This window comes from Siphateles boraxobius, unplaced genomic scaffold, assembly GCF_051911475.1.
Source record: "Siphateles boraxobius isolate OS27281-9 unplaced genomic scaffold, OSU_SipBor_1 26, whole genome shotgun sequence".
NCBI lineage: Eukaryota > Metazoa > Chordata > Actinopteri > Cypriniformes > Leuciscidae > Siphateles > Siphateles boraxobius.
This window is the reverse complement of record NW_027508876.1, coordinates 18,517,122-18,531,354: the sequence shown is the minus strand read 5'-3', so window position 1 is coordinate 18,531,354 and position 14,233 is coordinate 18,517,122. Positions and strand designations below refer to the sequence as shown.

The window sequence follows — 14,233 nt, the reverse complement described above, 5'->3', positions numbered from 1 at the left end:
TTAGTTTACTGCGTTTGAATTGCTAATGTTGTGTCAGCTCAGAATAACGTCTGTTTATTAGCAACTTTTGCTCATTTTCTCTCGGTTTAGCTGAGATTTTTTTTTTCTTCTTGTTTGTGAGCTGCGCCCGAATGCAGGCTCTGTGCACGCTGTTCCCGTGTCCATACCGCAAAGTTTTCCAGCTGTTCCGAACTCGATGAACTCGCTGTGATGTTTACCATCCAGTTCTAGAAATGATGGGCCTGCTTCCCCGCACACACATTCTTCAGTTTACACACACACACACACACACACACACACACACACACACACACACACACACACACACACACACACACACACACACACACACACACACACTCACACTTACACTCACACATACACACACACACACATTCCTGAACTGGTTCTTTAATTCCAATAAAATGTGTGTCTTTTGAGATTGATTACTTGCTGCCCAGTTTGTTCCTTCCCCTCTTTTTCGTGCTTTTTCTTTCTCTTTTTCTGCCATTCGCTATGTACTCTTAAGGGGGAATACACTAAGAATGCATTGCGCACGCTGAAAATGTTGTTTATTTGAACGTGTTTGCGCTGTTTTCAGTTTTATAAAGCAATCTTTAAAAGCAGGTCACCAAGAAGGAAAGTAAAAAGCACAAATGAGATCTTGTTGTTTTTCCTATTGGGAACAGAATCAAATTGACTGAAAATTTTGACTTTTGCTAAAGATAAAGATTAGCCAAATTTATTATAACATTGATTTTAAATTTGTATTGGTGAAATTAAATACAAACAAATTTCTATTTTAATCTTAGAAGAAAAATCTGAGACATAATCGATGCTTGAAGGAAACACAACCAAGAACTCCAATAAATCTTAAATAAAACTTTAGACTGGGATGGTGCACATATATAATGTACTGACACTTGATCCCTGTGTGACTGTTCTTTTATGGTAAAGGGGCCATCCTATTTAATCTTTTTTTAATTTTATCATTTAATTTAATTTAATTTTGCACTAGCACACTCCTAATGAAGACTCATCAGTCCATCAGTGGGCTAATAAAAGTGGTTTTATTTTATTTTACATGGAGCAGGCCACCTCATGGGGGCCGCAATATTGAGATCACATGACCAGCTGATTAATACTCGCTTTAATGCCCTTTTATCTGACACTTTTGTTCTCATAAGACTTTTTATTCACCAAGTATTTACCCCTCACTTTCTTTCTTGTTGTTTTTCTTTCTATTTTTTGAACACATCCAAACACGCGTACACACAAACGCTGGGCAGTGTACCGTGTGAAATGACCTCACTGTCCATGGTGAAACTTTAAGCCTCGGCTCTCCACAAACACTCATGTGTGCTGCCAAAGCAGGTACAGGCAGCTATAAATGGATCTGAATCAGATCGCGTTACTGGGAATGTTTGCTTGTGAAAGCCTCGCGATCTGCTGAGAAATGTCCTGCCATTTTACATGTGCATGCACTCTAAGCTGCTCTGTTTTAGACCCACAGATACTTTAAATGAAACCCATGTGTTTCCCAGCCCTCACAGAGAGAATCCTGACAAGATTACACTGTGAACAAGGATGTGATTTTTGTCAGCATGCCTGTGTGTTTCTTAGTCATGTAATAACCACGTACAACTGTTCGTAATCGCTGTTGTGTTGTTTGCTTTTACAGTGTTGTGTTTGTTTTGCTTTTTTGTGCTTTTTTTTGATTACTCCCTTTCCCCCGTTTTGTTTTTTCCCCTCTGTCTTTCTAAATCTTTTTCTGTCTGTCTGGTTTTATTTTTCAGTGTGATCAGGTTCAGGTCATCCCTATTCCCAGTGTATGTATTATTTTTTGTTTTTTTTGGTGCATGCTTATGCATATATTTTCTCTATTGAGAGAAACCTGCCTGGCTTTGTTTTTCTGGAGTGCGTTTCGCACCTTTACTGGATTACCATACATAAAAAAATTAAAAAGCAGTATCTTGGATAACAGCCAAATATTGTGTATAAATGACAGAGCGATTTAAAACTTGTGCTGTCAATTGATTAAACATTTTAATTGAATTAATAGTCATAATAATCATGAAGATTATTAACAAATGCATTGAATATATATATATATATATATATATATATATATATATATATATATATATATATATATTACAAAAAGTGGCTTTAAAAGTCAATATTTTGTTTGGTTTATTTTAATATCATTTAACATAAGCCTGTCACTGGCCTACGGTCCACGGCAATACAATTTGCAATGTCCTGTAGTGCAAACCTTTCCTGCATCTACTTTTATTCCGTACAGAAAACATTCACGCACAGCTAACATCTCATTAGAATGTTTTGATCAAAATCAGTACTTTCAGTAAATGTCCCTGGTCTTATTGTCCACATCGTTGCACATTATTCTAAAGGGGGTGAAATGTTTTTTCATCAAAATATAATAACTGTGCCTTTGCTGCTGACAAAACCAAAGCAGCAAGTGTGAGGAAACTGCCCTTTATTATTTCTAATTGTATTTCACTCAAAATACAGAATTTGAATACTACAGATGAAAATTAGCCAATTTAGCTAAATCCTGGTGCATTTCACATATTTTATGTATTATTAATGTGTATTGTCCCTGAAACAAACAAACGAATAAATAAATTGTTTACCTAAAAAGGTAAAGTCTGTCATTGGTTACTTATGTCATTCCAAACCTGTTCTTTCTTCTGAAAATTTTCAACAGTTTTTTGTTCATACAATGAAAGTCAGTCGAATACTAAACACAGTGATTGGCTTACATTAATGTATGTGGACTCCCCCCCCCCCCCCCCCCCCCATTCAAAATATCTTCCTCTGTGTTCCACTGAAGAGTCATACTTTTTGGGAAGGACATGAGGTCGAGTAAATGATGACAGAGTTTTCCTTTTGTCGCTTTAAATGCATTTCATGTTGTTCTTTACCCGATTATACAGTCATAATATTGTTGATTGCAATTAGCTGTACTGAAGGACAACAGCAGTCTCCGAAATTAAAATCTATCCCACACTGCACCTGCTAGAGAGGAAGAGCGTGTGGAGAGGTTTGCGGATCTGAGCCAGGCCTCCATGCTGGGCCAGAGATAGGGAAGACCCAAATCCTGACACACACTTCACCTACCTCTGCCTGCTCAGCAAAAACCCAGCATCCTCGCTGAGAACATGCTGGCGGGAGGTTTCATTCTCACAGTAATTGTAATCAAACCATGGGTGTTTTCTAAGATCAGAGCTGGGAATGTCTCACTGCCTGTTTCCAGATCGTCGCGCTCTGACAATAATGAGTTTCATATTTTCAACAGCATGATGTCAAACATCTTCTCATTAATGCATTTTGAAAGTGTCTGGGTGTCTGGATTGGGGCAAAGGTTAAGTTGGAGGACCACAAACCGCCTGTCATTTTTCACTCAAAGCAAGCAAATAATCATAATTCAAGCAAGTGATGAATTGTAAAGCATTTGAAAGCCATTAAATGAATGTTAGGATTGATTGACACAGCATGAGGCTACAATTATGGTTAAAGGATTAACCATAGAGTTACTGTAATGATGTAATTGTATGTACTCATGGGAGAGGCATAAATTTGACTGTGTGTGTGTGTTCTTGTTTGTGTATCCATGTGGGGACCGATTGTTCCCTCTCAAGTCCATCTGTCTCCATCAGGTCAGGCTTAGTAAAGGACATCTCTTTCCAGTTACTGGCAGACCGTCTACAGAGGCAGCTTGTGCTTAGGCAACATGACTTGGAAGTGAAGCCAAACCAGTCGCTTTAACACAGAGCTGTAATCATTGTTTCAAGGTTATCCAAAATCACCAGATCCCAGTACATCATTTGGGATGCGTATTGGACCACAACAGAGGAATCTCCAGTGCATGTTGTGTCCCATTGGAGGAGAGACCGTAGCTTTTGATTATAACTCCGAATGTCTGGCTGTTATGATAAGCATGCGTCTTTATCCTCTGTTTGCTCCCCTCTACCTTGTATTCATCTGTGCCTTATTTCCTCCAGCCTCCAGCCAAATACCTCTTGCCTGAGGTCAGCATTAATGAATACGGCAAGAACTGTGTGGTCATTGACCTGGACGAGACCCTTGTGCACAGCTCTTTCAAGGTACTTGTGCTTACACATACATAAACACAAATTTATGTTATTATGATATTTCATATAGCAGTGAATACATGGCATATTAATATAACTCATAGCTAATCAGTTTTACTTTGGAAACCATTGCCGTCCTCTATATTGGCTGACTTTTGAAAAAATTAAGATGACTATGGCTGTGTTAAAAAAAAAGTTAGCTGCCTACATAGGGAGCCTTTTAAGGCATTTTCAATAAAATTAGGCATCTTATTCTGCCTCTTAAGATAACTTGTTTTGGCTAAATTTAGTGCCGTAACTATCCTTTGTGGTGAAGGAAACGTCTTTGTTGTTTTTTAACCTTATCCTCCCGTACTTGTGACAAAAGTGTCCCTCGTTGGTCAAAATGACCCAAAGCCCTAAAATTATGCTCTTTTTTTTTTTGTCCAGAAAGCTTATATAATTTAATTTTGATAATATTTTTTTAAAAAATGTATTCAATTTCTTTGGATATTTTTTAATTTTTACTGTATACGTTTAAAGTACTAGATTTTGGTTCTGCATTGTAAATGTGTTCAAATCTAACTAATTCATATCTGTGTGCAGTCTGCACCCCCCATTCATTTTAATGGGTTCCTAGGTGTGTGTGTATGCATGTGAGTGTGTTCTGCATTGGGGATGTTCTATAGCCTCATGTCTTCATTTGTGTGTGAGTTAGTTCTGGATTGTGCCAGATTTTTTTTATTTTTGGGGCAAATAAAAAAATTGACCCGTGAGGGATAGATTTGCTACTTTTTATTACAACCACATAAACTCCTCGAATCCAGTCAATTTTTTGTGTATATTCCAAGTTCAAGTGTGACAAAAGTGTTAAGGTCTTGAACCACTCCGATGAACACTCAATTTTTAAAAAACATTTTTAATGAGTTTTGGGTCAAATTGACCCAAGGAGAGGATGAGGGTTGTTTCAGAACGTTCAGAGAACATTCAAAATGTTGTTCTCTGTTTTATTTTATTTTGTGTTTGCAAAATAAAATAAAATAAAACTGGACGCTTTGAATGTTCAGAAATAATGTTTTCATAGCATAATAGGAACATAAGCAAAACATTCTACCATGTCCAAAGCAGACGCGACAAATCCAAATGGTCTAAAACCTTATTTTTTAATATAAAAGACATTGCTGACAATTGCTGACATTTGTTACTTGAATGTGCGAGGCTTCCGCAGTCATTTGCTTCCAGTTATTTTAGTGCCAATAGTTTTACCATTTTACTGCACTGTATTCTTCTAGTTATTTACCTAAAGCGGCCAATTGTAACATGAATAATTTCAGGGGGGGGGGGGGGCGGGGTCACTTCTGCACAGTAGTTTTAAGTGGCCATATGATTTATTTGAGCAACCTAAGAAGGCACTGGTAGTATTTTGAGGTTGTTGGTTTGGATTTTAAGTCCTGGGTGAATTAAATCCTCTTCAGAGACTAAATGTTTGTCTGGTCCCTAGGAAGTACATGCTTCAGGGAGCCACCTGCTGAGTGCAGTGACCCACTTCTATGCATCTTGGTTTTATGCTGCTCTCTCTCACACACATATGATTAAATAAACGACTGTGGCCATTTGATTACACACAATCACCCCACATTTACATATGTACACACATCTAGCTTAATGTCTTCCACAGCTGGATGCATCCCCCAAGAGAGAAAGACAGCGACAGATACTGAATGTGTTTGCTCGAAGACTAATAACTGTGTTTTGTTAAAGCAAAGCCTGTCCTCCTTTAAAATGTCTGCCTGGCAGCTCCTGTTTTCGCTCAGAGAAGGGAGAAAGGCGGTGACTGAGAGAAAGAGGCCCAGAAAAAGGGATGCATGCCTTTGTGCGCGTTCACAACCTCACATACACGCACAAAAACACCCACCCTTACACCAAAACACATACACACATATCACATTAAAAATGCTCACAGTTACACAAAAAAAAGATATGGTAATAGGATTCAAGATTGTATTTTCTAGCTATAGTGTCACAATCCTCATGAGTATAGATCACACACTCCTCCTGCTGGCCATATAATGAACTGACCAGTGTAAATCAGTTGACTGAAAACGGATCTGAAATCAGTTCCTTCATTAAATATTTAGATATTGAAGTACTAAAACAGTAATAAAAAAAAGTGTTCACTGTATTTCTAGATAAACATTTAGAAACTGTGTCCACTAAGAAAGTTCATTTTCTTAAATTATTTGATCTTTTTCTCCAGTAAAAAACAAAAATCTAAACATTCCTAAAATAAGATAAGTTTACTTGAAGCAAATGTGTGTATATATATATATTTCAGAGAATTCAACTTTTAAGTTTAGACCCATTGATGAGTAGCTTGTTTGTTTTTTAAGCATAATCATCTCATCAACAAAAAAAAAAATCATTAAAACAAGAAATATGCCAATTGGGTAAGAACGTTATATTAATGAAATATAAAATAAATTGTTTAAAATGATCAAATGTATAAATTGATCTTGTTTTGAGGTTGTTCAGGATGCATACATTGTTCTGGATGAGCCTCCTTCTCTGCCGTCCAATCAGTTTTTAACAAGTCCCAGCGAGCAAAAGTTTTCTCTCTTCTCATCTCCCTTTCCCTTTCTCTCTTTGCATTACGAGAGCTCAGAGCCTCCCGCTGCGTTTCTTTCATCGCCTTCCTTCGCTCAACAGCACGTCTCCTCCTCCCTCCGCGTATCAAGTCTCTTTTCAAAGAAGCTTGCCGTTCCCAGCTCCATGCAGTCAGCTGTCAGAAACACGCTCATGCACATACACTCTTACAGCTCAAAGAAGTCTAACTGAAAGACTTGACTGCAGGTATCTGTGAAGCGATGGATGGATGCCTCTCTCTCTCTCTCTCTCTCTCTCCCTCTCTCTCTCTCTCTCAGAGAACACTGAGCTGATACAGCTGTAACATTCTTACAGTCGGTTTCAAGCAGACTCCTAATGTGTGGTTTCCTGTTTTGTGCCCGCAGCCTATCAGCAACGCAGACTTTATAGTCCCTGTGGAGATTGACGGAACAGTTCATCAGGTACAGTGCAAATGGGTTCAAATGTGGCCATGGGTAAAAGTTCACACTTTGTCGGAATCTGGACTGTTTTTTGGACTTCAGTGTCACTTAACCTCAACAATTGCTGTCATTTATTGAAATTAAAGAAATATTCTGGGTTCCATACAAGATAAGATCAATCGTCCGCATTTGTGGGATAATAAAAAATAAATAGAATTGTGACTCGTCCTAATCAAGGTTTAAGGTGAGGCACTTGCAATGGTAGTTGATGGGACCAATTTTTGGAGGATTTTAAAGCATAAATGTGAAGCTTAGAATTCTATAAAAGCCCTTACAATATTTATTCTGTTAAAACTGGTGCATTATTTGAGCCGTAAAGTTTAAACCATCTTTATTACAGCCACTTACCACATTGAGTTTTCATCGCAACAATGCTGTAAAATTTTATATAATTTCACACTGAAAATGTTTGTTTTTTTACATTAAAATCATGGTAACATGGTAATTAAATGTTGTGGCTATACGAAAAGTGAAATTAGGGTAAACGGCAGCTGTGGTTGCCAAAAATGTTCTGTCATTTTTTTACTGTAAATTATAAAATTTCCAAAAACTGTACATTTGTACAACAACAGTATTTTACTGTAACATTACATTAAAAGTCCCATTAGATCTGTTACTGTTTTTCACTGTAGAAATTCATTTTGTGGTAATCAACATTAAGCCACATATGCTATCCTTTTAACTTGACTTTTACTGAACCCGGAATATTACTGTAAAAATAATAACATAAAATACATCTTAGTGATGGCCACCTCACTGTTCTGTGGATTTTCTGCCATATTAAGACATCAGCATTAAGGATTTTTCCTCTTTCCAACATGTGTCCTCTGAGGCTTTATATATTTTTATTCAGTTTTCTTTTAATCTCTTAAGAAAAAGTAATATTTGAGAGGACCCGAAGGGTTCATGCTGAATCACAGTCTGAATCTGGGCTTATTTTCTTTTATCATTCTCCTTGAGTCGTTGGGTGCAATGTAGTCAGCTCGAGGTGACTAACTTGAAGTAAACAAATGTCAGCAGTCTGAACACAGCCGAAAGCTCAGAGTAAACACACTTAAGGGGAGTCTGAATTGTGTTGATTGTAAGTCTGTGTGTGAGTCAATATGGCTCATATGTTGCTGGAGTACATCTGCGAATTGGCTGATACCTGGTTCAAGTAATCCAGGATAGGCTTTGTGGATCAGGGTCGGCCTGTTCTTGGTTACTTGCACTTGGTTACAGCAACTGATCGACAAGTTCAAGACTGAAAAGCTACGAAGAGGTTTGTTGAAAGTTCAGTGTCAGCGTCTCCCCTGTCTATTTCCAGGAATGAGAAGTGATTTGTTTCCATCAGTAATAGCTGTTTATTTGGTTTGTCTGAAGGTGTACGTGCTGAAGAGGCCTCATGTGGATGAGTTTCTGCAGAAAATGGGCGAACTCTTTGAATGTGTTCTTTTTACAGCCAGCCTGGCTAAGGTAAGGCTCTCTAAGGTTTCTTCACACTGAATATAAACCATCGGATCCATTTCTAGTCAATATTTTGTCAATATTTTACAGACTCTATTTATAGCCAGGGAAGTCATTTTCAATAAAAGTTGATGATTTTTCAGTGGCATTAGCAACATTACCATTGCTATGCAATGTGTGCACATCTCGGTGACTCAACAAAGTTAAGAAAAGTTTAACTTTATGCAAATAAGTGATGAAGTGAAGTCAGCAGAGCTGATCTCCTGTGAGATACTCGAGGTGGAACAGAGGACCATAATGTTATTGAGAGGGATTTCACCCTTCTATATGATTTATATACATCTATATAAAAAGCTATGTGTGGATAAATGAGTCATAAAGTCTGTCGGTGGTAAGTTTGGTTCATGCATAGTTAATCGCTCATCTCTTTGAAATGATGTATTATGCTCCTCTGGTGTTTATATAAAATGATTTCCGTAGAACATTAAATTTTAGCAACAAGAAAACTAATTCGTCGTCAGAATAGAATTAAATCTTATTTTAATGTTGCTTTATCCCAGTTTTGAAAAAGCTTTTCATGTTTTTATAAATGTGTATATATATATAATTTATTTAATGATTTGTTTTTTGTTTATGTGTTTTAATTAATCTATTCATTATTATTATTATTATTATTATTATTAAAGAATAGCATTCTTGAGTACTACTAACACTCTGCCTTCATTAATCTACAGTATTAGGACACAGTTCAGCTTCAGTTTTAAAATTTGTTTTTGGTAACACTTTATTTTACAATGCCCTTGTTACATATGCCACATGTACTTACTGTTGTAATAACAGTAAATGATGCACATGCAACTAACCGTAAACCAAACCTTAGCCCTAATTATATAGTAAGTATAGTAAGTGTTGTTAAATAAATTTACTCAGTACTTAAACAAGTAGTTCACCCAAAAATTTTAATTATCCCATAATTTACTCACCCTCAAGCCATCCTAGGTGTATATGACTTTTTTTTTCAGCCGAACTCAATCAGAGTTATTAAAAAAATATCCTGGCTCTTCTCAGCTTTGTAATGGCATTGATTAATGCAGAGTTTTTGAAGCTCCAAAAAGTGCATCCATCCATCTTTAAAGTAATCCATACGAAAAGAAAAAAGATCAATATTTAAAACTTAATAAACAATTCTCACCTGAGCTTACGCTACGCCTATGTCAGACGTGGGGTCAGAGGTCACCCTTCCACCGGAGCTCAACTCTCTCATGAACGCGTGTACGGGAGAGGGAGGGGCTTCATAAAGACAGGAACTAAACAGAGCATCATTGGCAGATTTGGAAGAGATGTGCTGCAGCATCTTAAAAATAATGTTCTTTGAAAAATCAAGCATGAAAACCTATTCTAGTAGACCCCAAAACTAAATAGGTCCCCTTTAAATATTAAAGATAGTGTAATTATATTGTAAATATTATAAATCTTATATTGTTTTGCTGTATTGTTTGTGTGCTACGCTCATAGCTGTCCCTGTTTTTGGTCTTGTAGTATGCTGACCCTGTAGCAGACCTGTTGGACCAGTGGGGTGTGTTCAGGGCACGGCTCTTCAGGGAATCCTGCGTGTTCCACCGCGGGAACTACGTCAAAGACCTCAGCCGACTGGGCCGGGAGCTCAACAAAGTCATCATAGTGGACAACTCACCTGCCTCCTACATCTTCCATCCAGAGAACGCTGTATGTACTGTATCACTGTGGGCCGCACCTGCTATATATATAGTGTACACTTTTACTATATAATATAGGCTGCATGTTGACTCCTAAAACTGTTGTGTGCGAATGTGTCTTTTATCCTAGAATCATTTTTTTCAGTTGAACTAATGAGGTAGAACCCAGCCGCTGGCTCTCTGCACTCCTTTGTCAAAACTTCTCATCAATTATAGACTGTAGCAAGAGACCTGTGGAGGAAACCGCAGTCAGACAGATCCTACCTCAGAGCTGTCACCTCCTACACTTGCTCGCATCCGTCCTCTTTATTAGATTGGAAGGTGTTATTCTGTATTCAAACTAATGAGCCAAAGGTGCTTATTAAAGCCTGTTATCTTTGAGATGGTGGAGACTTCTTCTCAAGACACTGCACACAGTTGGCTAAATAAGTTGGTTTGCTGTGTCACGTATGCCTTTATCTGCCACTGTTGTCAACAGTTCCTCCTGCGCGATAAATCGGAATAAAATCAAAATCTCAATACGGCTTAGTAAACTGAATCAAGAAAGAACTTCAATATTATAGGGGACAATTTTTATGACATTTTTAAGGTAACAGATCAAGTTTCAGTTATTTTACACAGTTCTATCATGGCAATGTTAATGTATTTGGTCTTGGCGGAATAGATCTGCTACCGCTGCTGCAGAGCAAGTACAGAGACTTTCTACTGCCGATACATTCACAGACATTGCTGTGAGCATGTAAGACATACACGTAAACCCCCGTAGCAGATCTGTACAGGTGGAGCTGGGGAAGGTGGAGGGTTTCTGAAAGCGTGTTGCAGACTGCTAACAGCAACACTACCGGCATTGAATGTTTGAGCTGCAGATCATTGGCCGCTGATGCAACAGCAACCAATCAGCTGCGCTATGTAGATAAAAATGCGATCGCTACCAAATGAGTTAAGGACCTGTCAGCCTGCGCCATCTAGAGTGTCATGCCAGAACTTGGTATTTATTGTACACTTTCAACCACATTTGTTATTTTGCATATATATTTTCATTTTTATTCTTCATATTACCTTAATTACACATATCTATCCCGTACATTTTGTATTGTGTTTATATATACATTTATATATTTTTATACTTGAATGTGATACTGGACCGTTGGCACTGATTTTTTCTATATTTTTTTATATTTGGTATATTTGGTATTGTATTTTCTTGTATAAGCTACTGGATGCCTTGAATTTCCTTCGGGATTCAATAAAGTGTCAATCATTTAGTTCATGAAATTCACTCAATCTTGGTTACTGTTAAAGGGAAATTGTTTTCTTAAATGAATAGTTCACCCAAAAATGTCATATGTCATAATTTATTCACCTTCATGTCGTTCCAAATCTGAATGACCATCTACAAAATATGTTATTTTAGTTCAACAGGGGAAAGACAGTCACACACCTTTGGAACAACATTATATTAATATTTTTGTGTGAATTATCCCTTTAAGGGTGTTTTATTAGGGGACCAAATGGTTCTCGATAAGAATAAATTTATATTGCTTGAATACTAATTTATGTGCTTGTGCTTAAAGTGTCTTTCTGTGATTGCAGGTGCCGGTGCAGTCGTGGTTTGATGACATGACAGACACCGAGCTGCTGGATTTACTGCCACTGTTTGAAGGCCTGAGCAGGGAGACGGACGTTTACGGTGTGTTACAGAGCCTGAGGACCAGGTAGCACACGGGTCCAGCACTGCCTTGCAAACACAAACTCCCCTCCCCCTCCCCATCTCGGGTCGAGCCGATGTTCAGTTCTGGCCTCTAGAGGACACCACTCACCCAACAGACTCTTCTTTATCTCTCTCAGTGGACCAACGGCCAACAATATTCCTTGGCGAGCAAATATATACACTCATGAAGAAAACAAAGCGTCATCTTTTTAAGAGAAACACAAGAGTTTACTATCCTTGAGTATATTTAACAGGAAAAAAGAACAGAGAAACGACAAGACGTGCTATTTTTCTGGACCAGCGTGAAAACACTTTGAACTTTTTTTCTGTTCAGGCTATGCAGTCAGTCTTTTCCGTGGCGTCATCGGTAGTTCCAGCAACTGTGATTTTATTTTTTCTCGTTCTCTTGTACCAAACAAAGTGCCTTCTGACTGTTGTTTTTATGTGGACACAAATTAGTTTTTGTATGCTGCATATTTACAATTCGAAACCTTTAAACAAACACTTACTGTAAGACCAAGGCAAACAATGAGTCTTTTAAAATTCATGAAGACTTTACGGTGACGGTCAGGAGATTTCACTGGACTGAATGATATTATCGAGCGAAAGATGATGCCGCTATTTTCTTGGGCTATTTTATGCCTTCGAAAATATTGCATTGTGTTCAAAAGAAATGTTTGCATCTATTACCCAACTGTGATTTGAACTAATAATACAACATATATTGTGAAAAAAGCGGTAATCAACAATCCAATATGTCAGGATCTGAAATTTATAATCTTCATTATCAAAATAAAAGATGCAATCAATATAAAGAATGGCTCACATGTTTGTGTCTATTTGTGTGCATTACACTTGAGTAAGTTTCAAAGGGATGCTGGGAAGCCACGAGCGGATTACACACAGTAAGACCATTGTACAGGATCTTTACAGAACAGTGAATTTAAATATGCTTGGTTTTCCTCAACAAGATTGATTTTGTGTCCACAGAAATGTGGGCTGTGTAGTTAATGAGCAAACTGTGTGCTCGACTAGTTTGATGCATGATTTGCCATAAACCTTAAGCGGTTCATTTACAGAGAAGCGACTAAAAGGCCACCTGTGACAGTAAAGAGTCATTTTTGGTGGTAAAACTTTGGAAAAGGCCGTTTTTAAAACCATGAAAATATATGTGGAGGCGGTCAGCTGTGCATTTATACATTGAGTTATACATCTGTTGACCTTGGAGTCTGAGGTAAGATGTTTGTTTACATTTTCACAAATATTTAATATTTTATGTCTCAGTTTATTTTCCGCTTTAAGGAAAATATTTTGACTTGACCTGACAAAAATTACTTTTTGTTGGTGTAGCCTTATGTAGTCAGATTGATTTAGTCATTAAATAATTTTTCTGACTTAAATAAAACCCGTTAATTCACCCATTGAAACGTTTATTTAAGATTTTTTACAATATATTTACACTGTCTGTAGTTCCTGATGTCAATGATTAGCTCCAGAATATCCAAATATGGTAACTTAGAAACCTCTGTGAATCACATGACCTTGAGCTTTATGGGTCGTTTGTGTTTGAGAGTATAAAATGATATTTTGAATTTGGGCGCTGTCAGAGAGATGTTTGCCTAAGGTGTCTCTGGGATGGGGGATGAAAGGAACAGCTGAAAATGAGCTCTCTTATGTAGGGCTGCTCCTGTTAGAAATGACTCATATCTGTGCTTTACTATTGTCATGAATGTTTGTCTATGTGTGTTCTGCACTGAGAGGGAAGGACACGCTGATATATGCCAGTAGTGAAAAAAATACTCCTAAATCCTAAAGGTTCGTCCTAATGCTTATTTAAGTAATGCAGTAAAACTAAGCGGTTACCACCAACATACTGTCATGGACAAGTCTGTGTTGCTTCACAAACAAATTAATGGATTACTTAACCGGCTGGTAAACCTTTATGTAATAATGACATGGGGCAAATGTGTCCAAACCCTATTGATCTCTTTCCCTAAACAGTGTCAGTGAGTTTCTTCACATTAAATTGATTCAGATGCCGTTTATTGTTAGCATTTGAATATCCTGACATTGAGAAGAGAGAAGCTATAATTGTATGCTGGAAATTGTGTTTTTTTTCCTGTTTCAACAGGCCTATTGAGAGGGTGGAACAAAGATTAC

The 14,233-nt window shown here is 37.5% G+C and overlaps 1 protein-coding gene across 2 annotated transcripts in view; it reads left to right on the top strand.

The window, feature by feature from the left end:
* Nucleotides 1-12,888, top strand: part of ctdspla (CTD (carboxy-terminal domain, RNA polymerase II, polypeptide A) small phosphatase-like a) — a 35,809-nt gene extending 22,921 nt beyond the window's left edge. Inside the window, exons 3-8 of one of the 2 annotated variants that reach the window (XM_077244614.1) lie at nucleotides 1,797-1,829; nucleotides 4,029-4,130; nucleotides 7,106-7,162; nucleotides 8,564-8,656; nucleotides 10,187-10,372; nucleotides 11,956-12,888. In XM_077244614.1, the coding sequence (XP_077100729.1) occupies nucleotides 1,797-1,829; nucleotides 4,029-4,130; nucleotides 7,106-7,162; nucleotides 8,564-8,656; nucleotides 10,187-10,372; nucleotides 11,956-12,081 (597 nt within the window). In that variant the 3' untranslated portion in view covers nucleotides 12,082-12,888. The remainder of the gene's footprint in view (nucleotides 1-1,796; nucleotides 1,830-4,028; nucleotides 4,131-7,105; nucleotides 7,163-8,563; nucleotides 8,657-10,186; nucleotides 10,373-11,955) is intronic. The other variant, XM_077244615.1, reaches the window with a different exon arrangement.
* Nucleotides 12,889-14,233: the final 1,345 nt, after the last annotated feature.